Source organism: Hypanus sabinus, chromosome 15, assembly GCF_030144855.1.
Source record: "Hypanus sabinus isolate sHypSab1 chromosome 15, sHypSab1.hap1, whole genome shotgun sequence".
Taxonomy (NCBI): domain Eukaryota; kingdom Metazoa; phylum Chordata; class Chondrichthyes; order Myliobatiformes; family Dasyatidae; genus Hypanus; species Hypanus sabinus.
This window is the reverse complement of record NC_082720.1, coordinates 65,391,110-65,408,362: the sequence shown is the minus strand read 5'-3', so window position 1 is coordinate 65,408,362 and position 17,253 is coordinate 65,391,110. Positions and strand designations below refer to the sequence as shown.

Genomic DNA, 17,253 nt, shown 5'->3' with positions numbered 1-17,253 from the left:
TACCCTTTTGGCCAATTGTTTGCAGCTGGTTGTTAAGAAACACATTGGAATAGGCACATGTCCATTTTTCAAAAGGCTCTTCACCCTGATTTCCATCTCACAGCTAGGCAGTTTCTCTTAAACAGCCCTTTCTCACCATCAAGTGGCACATACCCTATCTGCTTTCGATCAGCTGCTTGAGCAGCAGAACAAAATGGAAGTCAAAGTCAAAATAAAATGTGCTATTGTATACTATGTTGAGATGTATTTTCTCACAGGCATTTACAGAATAATAAAGAATTACAATGGAACCGATGAAAAACTGTACAGAAAGACTGACAAACAACCAATGTGCAAAAATCAAGTTGTGCAAATAAAAAAAGTACTACTGAAATCATGAGTTCTAAGTTCTTAAAGTGAATTTAGAAATAGTCAAATCAGTTCAGAGTTGTGGTGAGTGGAATTATCCCCATCAGTTCAAGAGCCTGATGGTTGTAATTGTTCCTGAACCTGATGGTGTGTGACCAAGCCTGCTGTATCTGCGGTCTGATGGTAGTAGCGAGAAGAGAGCCTGGATGGTTGCGTCCCTGATGGTGGTTGCTGTTCTCTTGCAGCAGTGCTCCAAGTAAGTGTGCCCAGAGGTGGGGAGGGCTTTGCTTGTGATGGACAGGTCTGTATCACCACTTGCTGTAGACATTTCTGGAGGCCTTTATAAACATATGCAAGTGCAACACCCAATCTGTTGCATGTGACAGTTTGGACCTCATGCCCAAGAGCAAACTAGAGAGCTTTAGCTAAACCACCACAAAAAGTGTGTTAGTGACCCCATTTTTTGAATTGAGTTTTGGTTTATTGTCATTTAGAAACCACAACTGCAATGTAGTTAAAGGAAACAATGTTCCTCCAGAATGATATCACAAAAGCATACGCCAAAACAGACTACACCAGAAAATCCACATAACGTTTGGCAATCCCCAAATCCAGAGTCCGGAGAGGTTGCTTTTTATTAATATTGCGCTTCCATCTTAGCGCATTCCCCCCGAAAGGAACTCCAAATCCACCAGACAAAAGACAACTACCCAGACACATCAATTCAGGAGACGAACTCTACCACCCAACAAACCAAAAACTAAAGCTACAAGACCCACACAAAACCACATAGTTACAACATATAGTTACAACAGTGCAAACAATACCATAATTGATAAAAAAAAACAGACCATGGGCACAGTAAAAATAGTCCATTTGAAGTGCAAAGCAACTTCTTGGCTCAGAACTTCAATTCCTGGAAATAATATCTGTCATGTCAAAATCAGCTTTCATGATCAACACAGTACAGAACTGCCCAGAGGAAGGAGTTGGTGATGCACCATGTGGAATCAGTCACAGTTTACTTGTTCCCCAGCCAAAATCATTACTGGGACTTCAGCAGCCCTAAACATGGGTGTGTCATAGTAGCATGTCAGGTACATCTCAGGACATTAGCGTTTAAAGTTCAATTCTAATGCCTTCTGCAAGGTTTGTACATCCTCCCTGCAAACATGTGTTTCCACCCACAGTCCAAAGCTTTACTGGTTAGTGAGTGGTCATTGTAAATTGTTCAGTGATGTGGTTAGGGTGAAATAGGTTGGTGGGTGGAGCTGCTAATTGGGCTGGAAGGATCTGTTCTACACGGTATCTCTAAATAAATCTAAGGGGTGTTATCTCCACTAGCTCCTCCACTGGCAGCACGAGAAAGCATGCAGCTGAAGATGACTGAATTTTAAAGACATGCTTATGAAAGGCGAGGGTGACGTCAAGACCTGGTGTCTGTTTTATTATGGGGTGTTGGATTAATTATGTAAACCCTATAGGAAGTGGTATTTAGAGGATGGATTAGTGGTGAAAAGGAATGGGGAAGAAGTGAGCGCATAAGCAGGGGCTCAAAATATTTTGCCAGTGTAGATTTAATTTAATAGCATTAATAGTTTAAATTGACTTGTTAATATCAAGTTCAAGTTTATGGCTGTCAGAGACATGCATGCAGAGTGTATAAATGCATGATATTCTCCTTACTGCAGCAGTACCACAGTACATCATAAGATGGAGACAAACATAAGTTCATATGCGAGATGAAACTGGCTTCTACATGGGCAAAATAAACAATGAGATAATCATAACAACACTAGTGTAAGGTTCGGAGAGGAAAACTATATATTCTGACTTAGTGTTATTAGTGAAAAAGCAAGTACAATATTTAGAAGAATTACCTATAAGAAAGAAGTATGTCCTGGACTCTCTGACAATGTTCCAGGTAACCCAGGTAACTACAACTAGGTTACCAAGTGCACTAAGTGTCTATTTTATTGTAACTATTCATTTGCAGGGTTAGATGAATAAAAATGTTTGTGCTGACAACCTGCAATGATGTCACTCACATAGGATGTGACATAAAATGCTTATGTGCACCGTAAACACAGTGGAACTGGAACGAAGCTCTGCAAGGGTGCGACACATGCACAAAAATTCACATTGCATTTAATGTTGGGTCTCAAACTAAATTTACTTGCTTCCAGTACGAATGAATTGCTTTAGACAATGGGGTTGAGAAAATGGACAGGCAAGGTTGAAATCAATTGAGATCAAAGAGACTTTCCTCTTCCATAAACATAATACATTCCTATTCTGTTCTATCACTGAAGAGGAAACAGGACTTTAACATGGTGCGCAGGATAGGAGGCTTCAGAAGGTTGTAGACTCAGCTAACTCCATCATAGGCACAAACCTTCCTGTTATTGAGGACATCTTCAAATGCCGTGCCTCTGGAAGGGGTCATGCCAGAACATCCAGGACATGCCCTCTTCTCATTACCACCATCAAGGAAGAATGCAGGTGCCTGAAGACCACACTCAATGATTCAGGAACTGTTCCTTTTCCTCCGCCATCAGACTTCTGAACAGTTAATTTGCCATTCCTCTTTAGCACTAACTCTTTTTTTATTGTAACGTGCTTTGCACTGTACTGTACAAATTTCACAATTTACATTATGTCAGTGACAATGAACCTAATTCTGATTCTGATGGGGTTACGTTTGCAAGACATCAAGGTCAGTGTCACTGAATCTAGTAGTTCCTGGTCTTAAGCCTGCAAGGTTTGGCTATAAAGACACATTAAGAGGAAACAGGCTATCTTTAGTTGAAAGTCATCTCAGAACCTTTAGAATAGTTTTGCTGACATCCCTGCTTCTGCTTATAATGCTTTCTTTTGCTGTTGAACATGTTGGGTTTGAACAGTTGGTGGCAGTGCAGGGATAGATTAACTGTAAACTTGAACACAAAACTGAGGGATGGTAAAGGAAAGTGAAACTAAATATTTATGAAATTCAACTCTTCAACCACCCAGAGAAGATTATGCCTTATTTTCAATTCAAAAGCAATTAAAGCAGCTCATTGGGAAGTCAGGATAGGAGACATGTTTGTCCAAACAAGCACATTTTTTTCACTCCATCTGCAGTCTCTCGAATGTCTAAATGGAAAACCAAGAAGAGGAATTGTTTTTAAATACTCAGTCACAAGGATGTATGCTCATCTCCTAGGGGTAGCAAGGAAGAGTAGCAGTAAGATTAATGCTTTACCGTGCCAACAATCGAGGCTGAATTCCCACCGCTGTCTATAAGGAGTATGCATGTTCTCCCTGTGACTATGAATTTTCCTCCGGGTGCTCTGGTTTCTTCCCACATTCCAAAGGTGTATTGGTTAGGGTTTGTAAGGTATCTTAGCACTGCATATGTTGCAACCTTTGTGGGCTGCCTCCAGCACATCCTCAGACTGCATTAGTCATTGTCAGAAACGACGCATGACACTGTTTTGACATTTCGATGTACATGTGATAAATAAAGCTAATCTACTCTCATCTCACTACATCAGAGGTAAAACGTGAGTAGTTAAAAGGTTAAGAGGAAGATTTTTCTTCACCCAGACAGTGGTTGGAATCTGGAACGCATGGTTTGTGCTAGTGGTGGAGGCAGCTACTCTCATAACATGTAAGTATCTAAATGAGAAGTTGGCTTCCCAACACATAGAATACTATGGATGAAGTACTGGTAATTAGATGTATAGTGGTCACCATGGATACAGTGGGCCAACGCACCTGTTTCTGTATGAGCCTGTGACATTCCAGGGCACTTAATAGATAACTAAGTATATCAGTTTGTAGTCAATGAAATATTGTAGCCAATTAGTGCACAATGAAACAGTAAAGATAAACTCTTCTTGGCTTCTACATTCTCTGTTTTACTTTGGCTAAAACACTGAGATGTATAAGGGCTGAATTGGCAACATCACTGTTAACTTCACTAATCCCCCATGCGTGTTCAAGTAGAAATTGTGGACGTTTAAGCTGTTGTCAGAATCCATGGAGATAATGTCGTAAAAGTCTTTGCCAGTTACCTGCACATCGCTTGCAGATGACAACACAGAGGTTAATGGACGCCCAGTCCGGATTTGGTGCTTTGCAGTCTGCACAGGCTTTGTTGGACTTGTTTGACCAAATCTTCTCAACCACCTCATAATCCGAGAGAGCCTCAGCTATCGAGTCCTGAAGTGCCTCAATCCATTCCTTCTTCTCTCGTTCAGATTCAGCTGTAAAACTGCAACACTCAAGACTATGAAATCATTCGCCCCAATTAGTTGAACTTCTTACTTAAATCAATTTGGTTAAACTTGTCTCTAATTATTTAGAGAGGATTCTATTTGATTTAGATCTCTGATCTCTCTGAATACACGTGAAAGGAAAACTTTTTACACTGTTTATTTTAAGAAATAAATGTAAATTATTGTTAAAAATCACAACAAGATTTTACACTATGTGGAAACCATCACCGATACAGATGGAATTCCTTAAATATTTGTGAAATATTGCAATTTATTCTATAACACTTAGTGGTATTGTTTCCTGTTAATATTACCAAAATATTCTTTATAAAACTTCTATGGAATTAATTCTTCTTTTATTGTAATCAGATGTTCCATATAGCAACAAATGTCTGCATCTCACTTAACTATAAGAACATCTGTAAAGATGCATTGTGCAGATGTCATCAAAAAATTAATCTGGATTTGGAAAGCACCCCACTTCACTGTACACCAGCCACCCACTCATAGAATCATAGTCCACCACAGCATAGAAGTTGGCCCTGTGATACATCTAGTCTATGCTGAACTGTTACTCTGCCTATTCACATTGACTTGCAGCTGGACCATAGACATCTATATCCTTCCCACCCATGTACTCCACCACCCAGACCCAAGGTACTCAATGGTAAATGTCATTGAATTTTAAGATCATACTTTAATTACTACTTAGTGGGCTCTTTTCCACAAAGAGAGCTTATCAGCACTTTTTAAATGAGCAAATAGCAATGGACCTTAAATACACTGTTTGCGAACTACAGCCTTGTCCAATAAATTATTTCTGTAAAACAAAAATCAGAATCTGACAACCTTATTGCCTATTTGTGACAAAACTTCTAAACATGAGAGATTGGTAATCTCCCATTAAAATTCATCTATCCTATATACAGCAAACTCAATATCGGATCTCCAGGCAGCAACCATGAAAGTTGGTTAAACTATTGATTTGCGAGTTCAAATGGTACAAATCTGAAGATGAGGAACAGATAAGACCATTAGACATTGGAGCAGAATTTGGCCATTTGGTCCATTGATTCTGCTCCACCATTTCATCATGGCTGATTTATTATCCCTCTCAACACCATTCTGTTGCCTTCTCCACATAAACTTTGATGCCCTTAGTGATCAAGAACCTATCCACAGCCTCCACAGACATCTGTGGCAATGAATTCCACAGATTCACCACGCTCTGACTAAAGAAGTTTCTCCTCATTTCTGTTCCAAAGGGCTGTCACTCTACTCTGTGTTCTCAAATCCTAGACTCCCCCATTATAGGAAACATCCTCTCCATACCCACTTCATCTAGGGCCTTGGGTCCAGTCATATTGATCAGGGAAAAGAATAATCCAACAAGTCCTTTAAACTATGGCTCCATACATCTTTCCACCTCATCATCTATGGTCAGTCCCACGTCCTCCCATTTGAGCCTCACTCCACATACAGCCAGCTGGTGGCATAGCGGCATCAGCGCTGGAGTTCAGAGCAAAGGCTCCAGCTGGTTCCAAAAATCTAGCGAGGGATGGGCTCTGCCAGGTTTCAGACACCCAAGACCCGCCATATGATGAGCAATCACCAAAAAGATCAGTGCAAAAAGCTTGTCATGACAGCACCCCAATGACTCCAACACACACACACCTCCCCCCCAACACTTTTGTTCCTCCTCCTCCTTCTCCTGTCCACTCCGCCTGACTGACAAGTTCCCAGACAAGTATTTTAACTCACCTGAAGCTTTTAAAAGGAGTGATTAATTCAAAACTTTTACGGTTGCCATCGCGAATAGTAGCTCCTTGAACTTCAATAGTTACAATTCCAATGCCAGATTTGAAAGTCTAATGTAAAAGAAAAGAGCTATTAAATATTATTTAAGTCCATTTATAATGTATTCTTGTGTACCCTCCTGGCATTAGCGTAACTCTGGATATTCTTGGAAGCTTTAAAATTTTGTGCTTCCACATACATCATCGAGGATCAATGATCAACCTTATTCACCACATACATTTACAGTATTAAGAATCTGCTGTGGTGAGTTGGTGCAACATTCAACAACGTTCAATGGGTATAAAGAATATAAAAAATAAACAGAGTTTCAAGTATGGATATGGAATAAATTGTGCATAAAAACATAAGTAGTTAGTAAGTCAAGGGTCCAGTTGCAGTGGGAGGTACAGAGACCCAGATCTGGAGCTTTTTGATCAGGATTGTAGGAATGCTGGTGTTAAACGCTGAGCTGTCATCAATAAACAGCATTCTGATATAGGTACTTGTGTTGTCCCGGTGATCCAAGGCCGCATGGAGAGCCAATGAGATCATATCTGCCATAGGCCTATTGTGGTGACAGGCTAATTGCAGTGGGTCCAGGTCCTTGATGAGGAAGGAGTTGATTCTAGTCATAACCAAACTCTAAGAACTGCTTCACCGTAGATGTAAGTGCTACTGGATGATAATTATTAAAGTAGCTCACCCTCTTCTTCTTGGGCATTGGTGTAATTGTTGCCTTTTGAAGCAGGTGGGATCTTCCAACTGTAGCAAAATATCTTTGAGCACTCAAGCCAGTTGGTTGGCACAGGTTATTAGAGTATTACCAGATACTCCGTTGGGGCCTGTCACCTTGTCAGGGTTTATACTCTTGAAAGACAGCCTGTCGGCTTCTGGACAGGGTCACTGGGTGCTGCAGAGATCCTCATAGTTGTAATTCTAATTCTCTCTTTCAAATTGAGCATAAAAGGCATTCAGCTTGTCTGCTAGTAAAGCATCACATATTCATGATGTTGGATTTTGTTTTGTAGAAAGCTAAGACTTGCAAACCTGGCCAGAGGTGACGTGCATCTGATGTTGCTTCCAACCTTGCTCAGAATTGTCCTTCCACTTTTGAAATAGCCCTTCGCAAGTCATAGCTGGTTTTCTTGTACAGATCTGGGTTGCCAGACTTGAATGCCACAGCTCTAGCCCTCAGCAGACTACAAACATCCATGTTCATCCAAGGCTTTTGACTTGAGTATGTACAGCAAGTTCAGTAGGTTTTAATTAAGTCAGTGTCAGCTGTGGTGTACTCATTTAAACCTGAAGATATATCTCTGAATACAGCCCAGTCCACCGACTCAGTGCAATCCTGCACCTCCCTTGTCCATACCTTCTTAGTCCTCACTACTGCTGCCACATTCGACAGTCTCTGCCTACACTCAGGGAGTAGAAGGACAAGCAGGCGATCAAACTTTCCAAAGTGTAGGCGTGGGATAGCACAGTAAGCACTCTTGATGGTGGTCTAACAGTGGGTTAGTGTGTTGGTTCCTTTGGTACCACAAGCTATATGTTGATAATAATTATTTAAAGGTTTTTTTTCAGGCTGGCCTTGTTGAACATGGATCGGGAGCACCATCTCCAACACCATCACACCGAGCACGGGGGCTCCCCAGGGTTACGTGCTCAGTCCACTGCTGTTCACTCTGCTGACCCACGACTGTGCTGCAACACACAGCTCGAACCACATCATCAAGTTCGCCGATGACACGACCGTGGTGGGTCTCATCAGCAAGAACGACGAGTCAGCTTACAGAGAGGAGGTGCAGTGGCTAACGGACTGGTGCAGAGCCAACAGCCTGTCTCTGAATGTGAACAAAACAAAAGAGATAGCTGTTGACTTCAGGAGGGCACAGAACAACTACTCTCCACTGAACATCGATGACTTCTCGGTAGAGATCGTAAAGAGCACCAAATTTCTTGCTGTTCACCTGAGGGAGAATCTCATCTGGTCCCTCAACACCAGCTCCATAGCAAAGAAAGCTCAGCAGCATCTCTACTTTTTGTGAAGGCTGAGGAAAGTCCATCTCCCACCCCCCCTCCCCCCCCATCCTCACCACATTCTACAGGGGTTGTATTGAGAGCATCCTGAGCAGCTGTATCACTGCCTGGTTCAGAAATTGCATCACCTCGGATCACAAGACCCTGCAGCAGATAGTGAGGTCAGCGGAGAAGATCATTGGGGTCTCTCTTTCGGCCATCATGGACATTTACACTACACGCTGCATCCACAAAGGAAACAGCATTATGAAGGACCCCATGCACCCCGCGTACAATCTCTTCTCCCTCCTGCTGTCTGGGAAAAGGCTCTGAAGCAGTTGGGCTCTCATGACCAGACTATGTAACAGTTTCTTCCCCCAAGCTATCAGACTCCTCAATACCCGAAGCCTGGACTGACACCTTGCCCTACTGTCCTGTTTATTATTTATTGTAATGCCTGCACTGTTTTTGTGCACTTTATGCAGTTCTGTGTAGGTCTATAGTCTAGTGAAGCTTTCTGTGTTGTTTTTTTATTACGTAGTTCAGTCTAGTTTTTTAGTACCGCGTCATGTCACACCATGGTCCTGAAAAATGTTCTCATTTTTACTAGGCACTGTAGCAGCAGTTATGGTCAAAATGACAATAAAAGTGACTTGTCTTGACTTGATGTAAAATCCCCCAAAATGATGGGGAAGGCATCAGGATGTGTTGTTCGTGCCTATGAATTACATTGCTCAGTTAGTCTAGAGACTGTTTGACTTTGGCCTGTGGTGGTAAGTATATCACCAGCAAAAAGATCACTGAAATCTCCTGTGGCAGGTAAAATGGACGGCACTTTATTGACAAGGTGTTTCACCACTGCATTTGCAGATTGGGTATAAAATACAGCTCAGAATCACTAGTCCTCCAACACCTGCATATACATGAATGTGGTGTAGAGTCAGTAGAGAGAACATTCATTTTGAGTGTCTGGAGTATGGTTGCAAAGGAGATGTGTGGAAATTGTATGTAATTCAAGGGAAGCATTGTAACTATAGAATTGTCTTGCTGTTACCTTTGATCTTTAACATAGAAAAATATCATGTAATATTGGATCAGGAGACTCTTCTTAAGAGTGACTACAATAGCTGTTCAATGTGCTGAATAATCTTCTCTATCCACTAGCTTTAGTGTCTCTCTGGTGACTCTGTTCACATTACAACAGCAACAGTAAAACAAGACCTGTTTATCCCACCCACCATGCACAAACACAGTACTTTAACCTCAAGACAAGCCTTGAGCCTCCAGCCTCATTAACCTTTTTTTGTAGGCAAAAGAACCCTGCAATTTATGGTTCCAGCTTCATGACAGGACAATGATTATAGAGATTCAGACTGATAGGGCATCAAAATATCTCCTTCAAGGCAGAGTAACAGGCCTTGCTTGAAGGTTTCTGTTTCAAATACAGTGATGGAACAGCTGTCTAATAAAGCACCAAGTTCTTGCAAGCAGCCATGATTTAGTTATCACCTAATGAGCAGAATCCATTCTCAGTCCAGCAATTCCATTCTCACCTGTTCATTTTTGTGCAGCCAGAGGGTGTCAGTGCAGAGTGCAGCATAGACCTTTGATTTATGCCCCTTCATCTCCAAGTATCCATATTTCTGGCAGAGGGATGTGGATCCAACCCGGCGACTGGATGAGAAGTGATGGATTTTGACTGCATTCTGGAGGTGTGAACACCACTCATTTCTCTGCGCTGCAGTACAAAAGGCACAATACTCTTAGACATATGCATGGGAATCTACGGCAGTTTGTTATGTCAAACAGGTGAAGTGAAAGTCACTGGAATATATAATATTCCTGCACAGAAACAGGATTATATGAATTAAGAAATTAAACAGATACGGGAAGTTCTTTTCCTCAGATAATCAACTCCACAGGGCAAAATAAAGCTTGCTTTACATTATTATGGGCATGCACTGCTTCATCCAGGTGGTTCAGAAGGGATAGGTTTTTTGGGGGTAAAGATAATGATGTGTTGCCACAATGAGAATGGAAATGCAGATGTGAGGCATTGCTGTCCAAAGAACAATTCATAGAACCTTCAACTTAACATTAATAGCAATAGATGTACAATGAAAGCTTTGCAAAGTTCTGGCTTATTTTGTCATTCCAAAGCTGATACTTTGAATATTTAGAAACGTAGAAACATAGAAAACCTACTGCACAATACAGGCCCTTCGGCTCACAAAGTTGTTCTGAACGTGTCCCTACCTTAGAAATTACTAGGCTTACCTATAGCCCTCTATTTTACTAAGCTTCATGTACCTATCTAAAAGCCTCTTAAAAGACCCTATCGTATCCGCCTCCACCATTGTTGCCGGCAGCCCATTCCACGCACTCACCACTCTGAGTAAAAAACTTACCCCTGACAGAGATGAAGGTGTGATAACAAAAAAAAAGAGAAAATGATGGGATTATTTGCAGGTCAAACAGCTTCCATGGAGAGAATATAGTTCATATTTCAAGTAAATGGCCTTTCATCAGAACAATTCTGATCAATTACCAATAATTCTGTTTATTTCACATTTCTGGTGTTTGCAGAGTTTTCTGCTCCTGAGTTACTACACAGGGTGATTTACTTTTTTTTTTATTGTGGACATGGAATCCTGCCAGTTTTGCTCTGTTCCTTTTATTGGGAATTGTGCAGGAGTGTCTTTGCATTATTTCCAATCATTAAACTTTGGAGAGGAAATTAGTAAGGCTTCAGCATGTTTATGTACCATAAAGTACATGGCAGCACTATGGTCAGTCTGAAAGTTTCACCATAGCAACCAGGACCTTGACCTAAACTGAGATTATTCTCAGACCAAATAGCGGTACTGTAAGAGAGCAGATTGTGCGACTGCCTCACATACCAGCACCCAAAGTTCAATCCTGAACCTCAGTACAGTCTGTATATTGATTGCACATTCTCCTGTGGCAATGTGCTCCTCAAATAGAGGAATGGGATTGAGGAGAATTACTCCAAGAGCTGGCATAGATTCAATGGGCCAAATGGTGGCATGGTACTGTGGCACAAGAGCATTGCACTTTAGAATGTCAGTGGTCCGGGTTCAATTCCCATCGCTGCCTGTAAGGACATTATATGTTCTCCCTGTGATCACGTGTTTGTTTTGAGTGCTTTGGTCAGCAGGTTAATTGATCATTGTAAATTGCCCTATGATTAGGCTAGGGTTAAAATTTGGGGTTGCTGACCTGAATGGTCTATTCCATCCTCTATCTCAAGAAGTAACTTCATTACACCACCTACCTTCACTCTCTGCCCTAAAAACAAATATCCTGGGCTTTGTAACTACTTCAAATTTATTTTCCTTCGCTGTTCTTGCCATCTGTATAACAGCCAGGGGGATTACTCCTTTAGGGTAGGGGTCCTAGAAAGAAGGAGCAAAATGATATGTCAAAAAGCTGATGTTTAAATATGCTAGAAGTGCCACAATTAAACAACGCCCCAATTTTATCAAAAGGATACCTCTCAATGGAGTGAACGCAGAATCAGATTTAATATCACCAGCATATATTGTGAAATTTGTTAATGTTGTGAAAATTCTGCTTTTTAAAACTGGTGTTAGCAAGTTGAATACAATGAGCTCTGAAATTTAGTTAAAAATATTTCAGAGGGATGTTTTATAATCTATTTAAAAACATGTTGACATTGTCATCACAAATTTCAATTTTCCCAAAGGTCGTGACATAAAATTAAGCTCAGCTCAAAATTTTATTGAAATTGCAAATAATCCATTTCAGTGTCTTTTCCTTCCTTGCAATTCTGCTGTCTATATTCTCACTGATTTCCGGATTACCCAGATACACTACTGCACACTGAGGAAGGGAGGCTCTCAGATAAGCAGGCAAAAATGCATTACCAATTATAATAAAAAATCTCATCTTGATAAAAGTGCCCCCCCACCACTTCCTCAAGCTTGGCATGTGTTTGTCACATTGCCTCCACCTTAATTAGGCAAAACAATTTAGCAATACTATGAATACTGCACTAAAAATGACTTCTACTTTTGTTCTGGTTCAATGGTTCAGTTTAATATCAGAGAATGTATACAGTTTAACTAGCTGGTGGTGTAGTGGCATTAGCATCAGAGTTTGAGGCGAGTGGTCACAGGTTCAAATCCAGCCAGCTCCTTGCACACCTTTCATGCATTCTGGATTGAGTATCAAGCTAGCAACTTGCAAAAAATAAACAAAATGCTAAAGAAATGTTAAGGTTGCCATCTGTTGCACCACGAGGTGCAGAGAGAAATTTATACAGAATACAACCTGACATTCTTACTTTTCACTGAAATTCACGTAACAGGAAAAAACCCAAAGAATGAATAACAGAAATATCAGAACCTCCAAAATGTTCTTTCTTGTAAAAGTAGTGTTTAATTTATCTTTTTTTTCTGGCGAATGCTACTTACACAACATTATATGCCTGTGATGCTGCTGCAGGTAATTTTTTTCAGTTCTGCTTTGTATGCCTTTGCATTATCAAAGCATGCACACACTATACAACCCTGAGATGTCGGAAGATAGTTCTCAGGGTTACATACTGCATACATACTTTGATAATAAATAATCTTTGAATGCACATGCACAGGACATTCCACAGATGTTGGAAATCTTGAGCAACACTTACAAAATGCTGGACGTTTTGGGATGAGCCCTGATGAAGGGTCTCAGTCTGGAACATCGACTGCTTATTCTCCTCCATGGATGCTGACTGACCTGATGAGCTCCTCCAGCATTTTGTGTGTGTTGCTGTGCATACATGTCCTTGTGCATTGGCAATAAACTTGACTTTGACCAATGGATGCAGATACATATCTCTGCTTTGAGGTCATGGGGTAGGTGGACAGGTTAATGGTAACAAAAGTATATCAAGACATTACGCTTTTTCACCCATAAACAAACCAGGTCAATTCCTATTCCCCTTGTCCATTTCTCCCTTAATCCTCCTCCTGGCACATACCCTGCAAGCAACAGAAATGTTAAACCTCCCATTCACTTCCTCCATTTAGGGCCCCATCCAGGAGTGGTAAGACTTCACCTGCAAATCTGTTGAGGTTGTCTGTTTTATCCACTGCTCTGGATGAGGCCTCCTCTACATTGGTGAGACCTGACGTAAATTGTGGGACTGGTTTGCCGAGCATCTCTGCACCATCTACCAAAAGCGGAATTTCCTGTTGGACAGTCATTTTAATTCCTATCCCCATTTCCGTTCTGCCATGTGGGTCCATGGCCTCCTGTCTTGCCACAATGAGGCCACTTTCAGGGTGAAGGAAGTTATATTCTGTCTATGTTACTGCCAACCTGATGGCATGAACATAGATTTCTCCTTCCTGTACTTTTTTTCCCTTCCCCTTCCATCTTCTTCTATTCCCTTTCTGGCATTTCACCTCTTCTCCTCACTTGCCAATCACCTCCCACTAATGACCTTCACCTCCCACTGGTGACCTTCCTTCTTCCCTTCCTCACATGATCCACTCTCCTCTCCTATGCTATTCCTTCTTCTCCAACCCTTTAAGCTTTCGCACCCACCGGGCTTCACCTAGCTAGTCCTCCTTCCCCTCCCCCTACCTTTTAACTCTGGTATCTTGCCCCTTCCATCCCAGTCCTGAAGAAGGGTCTTGGCCCAAAATATCAACTGTTAATTCATTTCCATAGACACTGTCAACTTGCTGAGTTCCTCCAGCATTTTGTGTGTGTTGTCCTAGATGATCCCTCGTATCAGCTGAAGAAAAGAGTCATGTTTCTGGAGTTCTGCTCTGTATTTATCCTTCCATAAAGAGGACCCTTACAGACTGTTACATCCAGTGCCCTCCAATCAAACAGTAAACTTGGTCCAAGTCAGATATTTTATTTATTCACTCTTGTATATATCTTCCTGCAGATTCTAATAAATTAAGCACAATGAAGTGGGAGAAACTTTAATGCCCATTCATGGTAGAGTCAAATGCCAGCATAATGTTGTGGGGTGAAGGGTCTGCACTATACTGTATTGTTCAGTTCTCTGTGTTCTGTGATTGAAACTAATTGTTGTATTGCAACAAGTCAAAATGAGAAGATGCAGCACAGGTTGTTAGGGTGATTACGAAGTCATATGCTTGGCTGGCTTTTGTTATTCAGGGTACGAGTTCAAGAGTGGTGAGGTAATGTAGCAGTTCTTTAAATCTCTAGTTAGACCACACTTAGAATATTGTGTTCAGTGCTGGTTGCCTCATTACTGGTGGAATCATTAGAGAGGATGCACTTGAGATCTACCAAGATGCTGCCTGGATTCAAAGCCTGCCTTATGAGGATAGGTTGAACAAGCTAGGGCTTTTGTCTTTTGAGTGAAGGAGAAAGAGAGGCGACTTAACAGAGGTGTACAAGATGATGAGAGGTGACTTAACAGAGGTGTACAAGATGATAAGATGCATAGATAGAGTGGACTGCCAGAGACTTTTTTCTCAGGGCGTAAATATCTAATTTGAGAATGGCCTACTTCTGCTTCTGTATCCTAAATTCTTATGATAGTCATAACCGTTCCAAATTTATCATGTCTTGATGCCCACATTGAACACAGTGAGCGTTCACTTAGAGAAGAACTTCACTGTTATGGCGACAACACCATTTCTCTGATTCTGTGTACTGTGCTCAAATGAGCCACCGTGCGTACTATAGAATCATCCAATTTGCCTTCAGCTGGACTCCCCTGACTCGGAGTTTGTCTTACCTTCTCATTGCTAAAATACATCAACATCTTCCCATCAAACTTCACGTAGCGCCTCTGAAATACGCAGCTTCTGGCTCATTAAAAGGGAAGAAAAGATTCCATTAGACACGTTACAACTTCAATTGCACTCTATTACAGAATGGCTGCTACCTGCCTCTTGTTACATTACTTGCAGCTGAATTTAAATCTCAGGCTGGAAGCAAAACCCTCTGGTATAGTTTATTTTCATTTTTTTTTATAATTTCTATCTTAACCAAATTGATCCAAGTTATAAGCACAAGAGATTCTGCAGATGTTGGAAATCTAGAACACACAAAAAATGCTGGAAGAAATCTAGCTCTTACGTCATTGCCCTTTCTCCAACTGACCTGGCTTCACTTACCACCTTTTAGCTTACAATTCTTCCCCTTCCCCCACCTTCTTACTTTCACACCTTTTTCTCTATTTCTAATGAAGGGTCTCAGCCCAAAACGTGGATCCTTTATTTTTTTCCATAGATGCTGCCAGACCTGCTGACTTTCTCTAGCATTTAGTTGATCCAAGTTAGCTGGTTGAACAGACATCCTTCTTAACATGTGCCACTGATGGCTCAGTTCTGATCTCTGGTGCTTGTCTGTAAGGAGCTTGCATGTCGTCCTTGTGGCTGTGCAGGTTTCCTCTCAACGCTCTGCCTTCCTGCTGCATGCCAAAGGCCTGCTGCTTGGTAGATTAATTGGTTACTCTCAACTATCCCTACTGTAGGTGGAATGTAGGCACTCTCAACTACACCTCCTGTAGATGGAAGGTAGAAGAGAGGGGTTATTAAGGGACTGAGGGGTTAATGGGAAGCAGGCAGGCTGATCAACACCTCAAACATTAATCCACCCCACCCCTCATTCACCAAATATGCATCAGCCCATTAGCCCATTATCCTCACCACGGCCCATTAGCGCACCTTCATCCTAAACTGCCTCTTCACACTTACACTCCACACCTCATACCTACACTAAACACAGGCACTGTCACAATGTGCTTTCATATGCACTGCTGCAACCCAGAAGAGTTTATGTACATAAAATCAGTCTGTGTATAAGCTATTCTTATACATATAGCCACAATCAAACAGTTACTTGTATATTCCATTGCATAGGATTGTTTTTGTATTTAAATTTATTGCATTTATTATTACATTCTTTATGATTATTTGGGTTTGTTGTGCTATATCAGATGTGGAGTAGCAATCATTTTGTTCTCTTTTACACTGGTGTAATGAAGAATTACAATAAACAATCTTAATTCTTGAACATTTTTCACACCAGTGGTGGTGAATGTGTGGAACAAGCCCCCAGAAGATGTGCTTGAGATTGGTACAATAATAACTTTTAAAGGACATGCGGACAGATACACGAGGAAATATTTGAACTCTAAGTGATTCCCCAACCTGGGGTCCACCGGCCCCTCAGTTAATGGTGAGGCTCCATGATATAGCAACAAATGGGTTAAACACAGACAAATGGGACAAAGCAAGCAGGGCCACCTTCCATGATGTACGACTCTAAGTTTACAGGGGCAATAATGGAGGAATAGGATTGATGCATTTACTTTGCCAGATAGCATGGACTCAATGAGCTTCCTTCTTAGTTATTATGAAGGAATAGAAATACAAGTTCAAGTTTATTGTCATCTGATTGCATGTACATACTGAGTTTGATGGCTCTGGGCCTGTATTGCTGGAATTCAGAAAGAATATAGAGCGATGTCATTGAAAACTATTGAATATTTTCAAGCCTAGATAGAGTGAACGTGGAAAGGATGTTTCATATAGTGGGGGAGTCTAGGATAAAAGGGCACAACCTCAGAATACAAGTATGTTCCTTTAAAACAGTGATGAGGAGAATGTTTTTGAGCCAGAGGCTGGCGAATGTGTGGAATTCATTACCACGGCCAAGGCACTGGAAATATTGAAAATGGAAATCAATAGGTTCTTGATTAGTAATGCATCAAAGGTCAAGGGGGAAAGTAAGATGATGGGGCTGAGAGGTATAATAATTCAGCCATGATGGAATTGTTCAGCAAACTCAATAGGTCAAATGG

At 41.2% G+C, this 17,253-nt stretch overlaps 1 protein-coding gene across 1 annotated transcript in view; it reads right to left on the bottom strand.

The window, feature by feature from the left end:
• Nucleotides 1–17,253, bottom strand: part of arap3 (ArfGAP with RhoGAP domain, ankyrin repeat and PH domain 3) — a 276,417-nt gene that overhangs the window by 86,699 nt on the left and 172,465 nt on the right. Inside the window, exons 5-9 of the mRNA XM_059990469.1 lie at nucleotides 15,181–15,250; nucleotides 11,722–11,842; nucleotides 9,980–10,164; nucleotides 6,372–6,478; nucleotides 4,407–4,606 (exon numbers count right to left, since the gene is read on the bottom strand). Of these exons, the coding sequence (XP_059846452.1) occupies nucleotides 4,407–4,606; nucleotides 6,372–6,478; nucleotides 9,980–10,164; nucleotides 11,722–11,842; nucleotides 15,181–15,250 (683 nt within the window). The remainder of the gene's footprint in view (nucleotides 1–4,406; nucleotides 4,607–6,371; nucleotides 6,479–9,979; nucleotides 10,165–11,721; nucleotides 11,843–15,180; nucleotides 15,251–17,253) is intronic.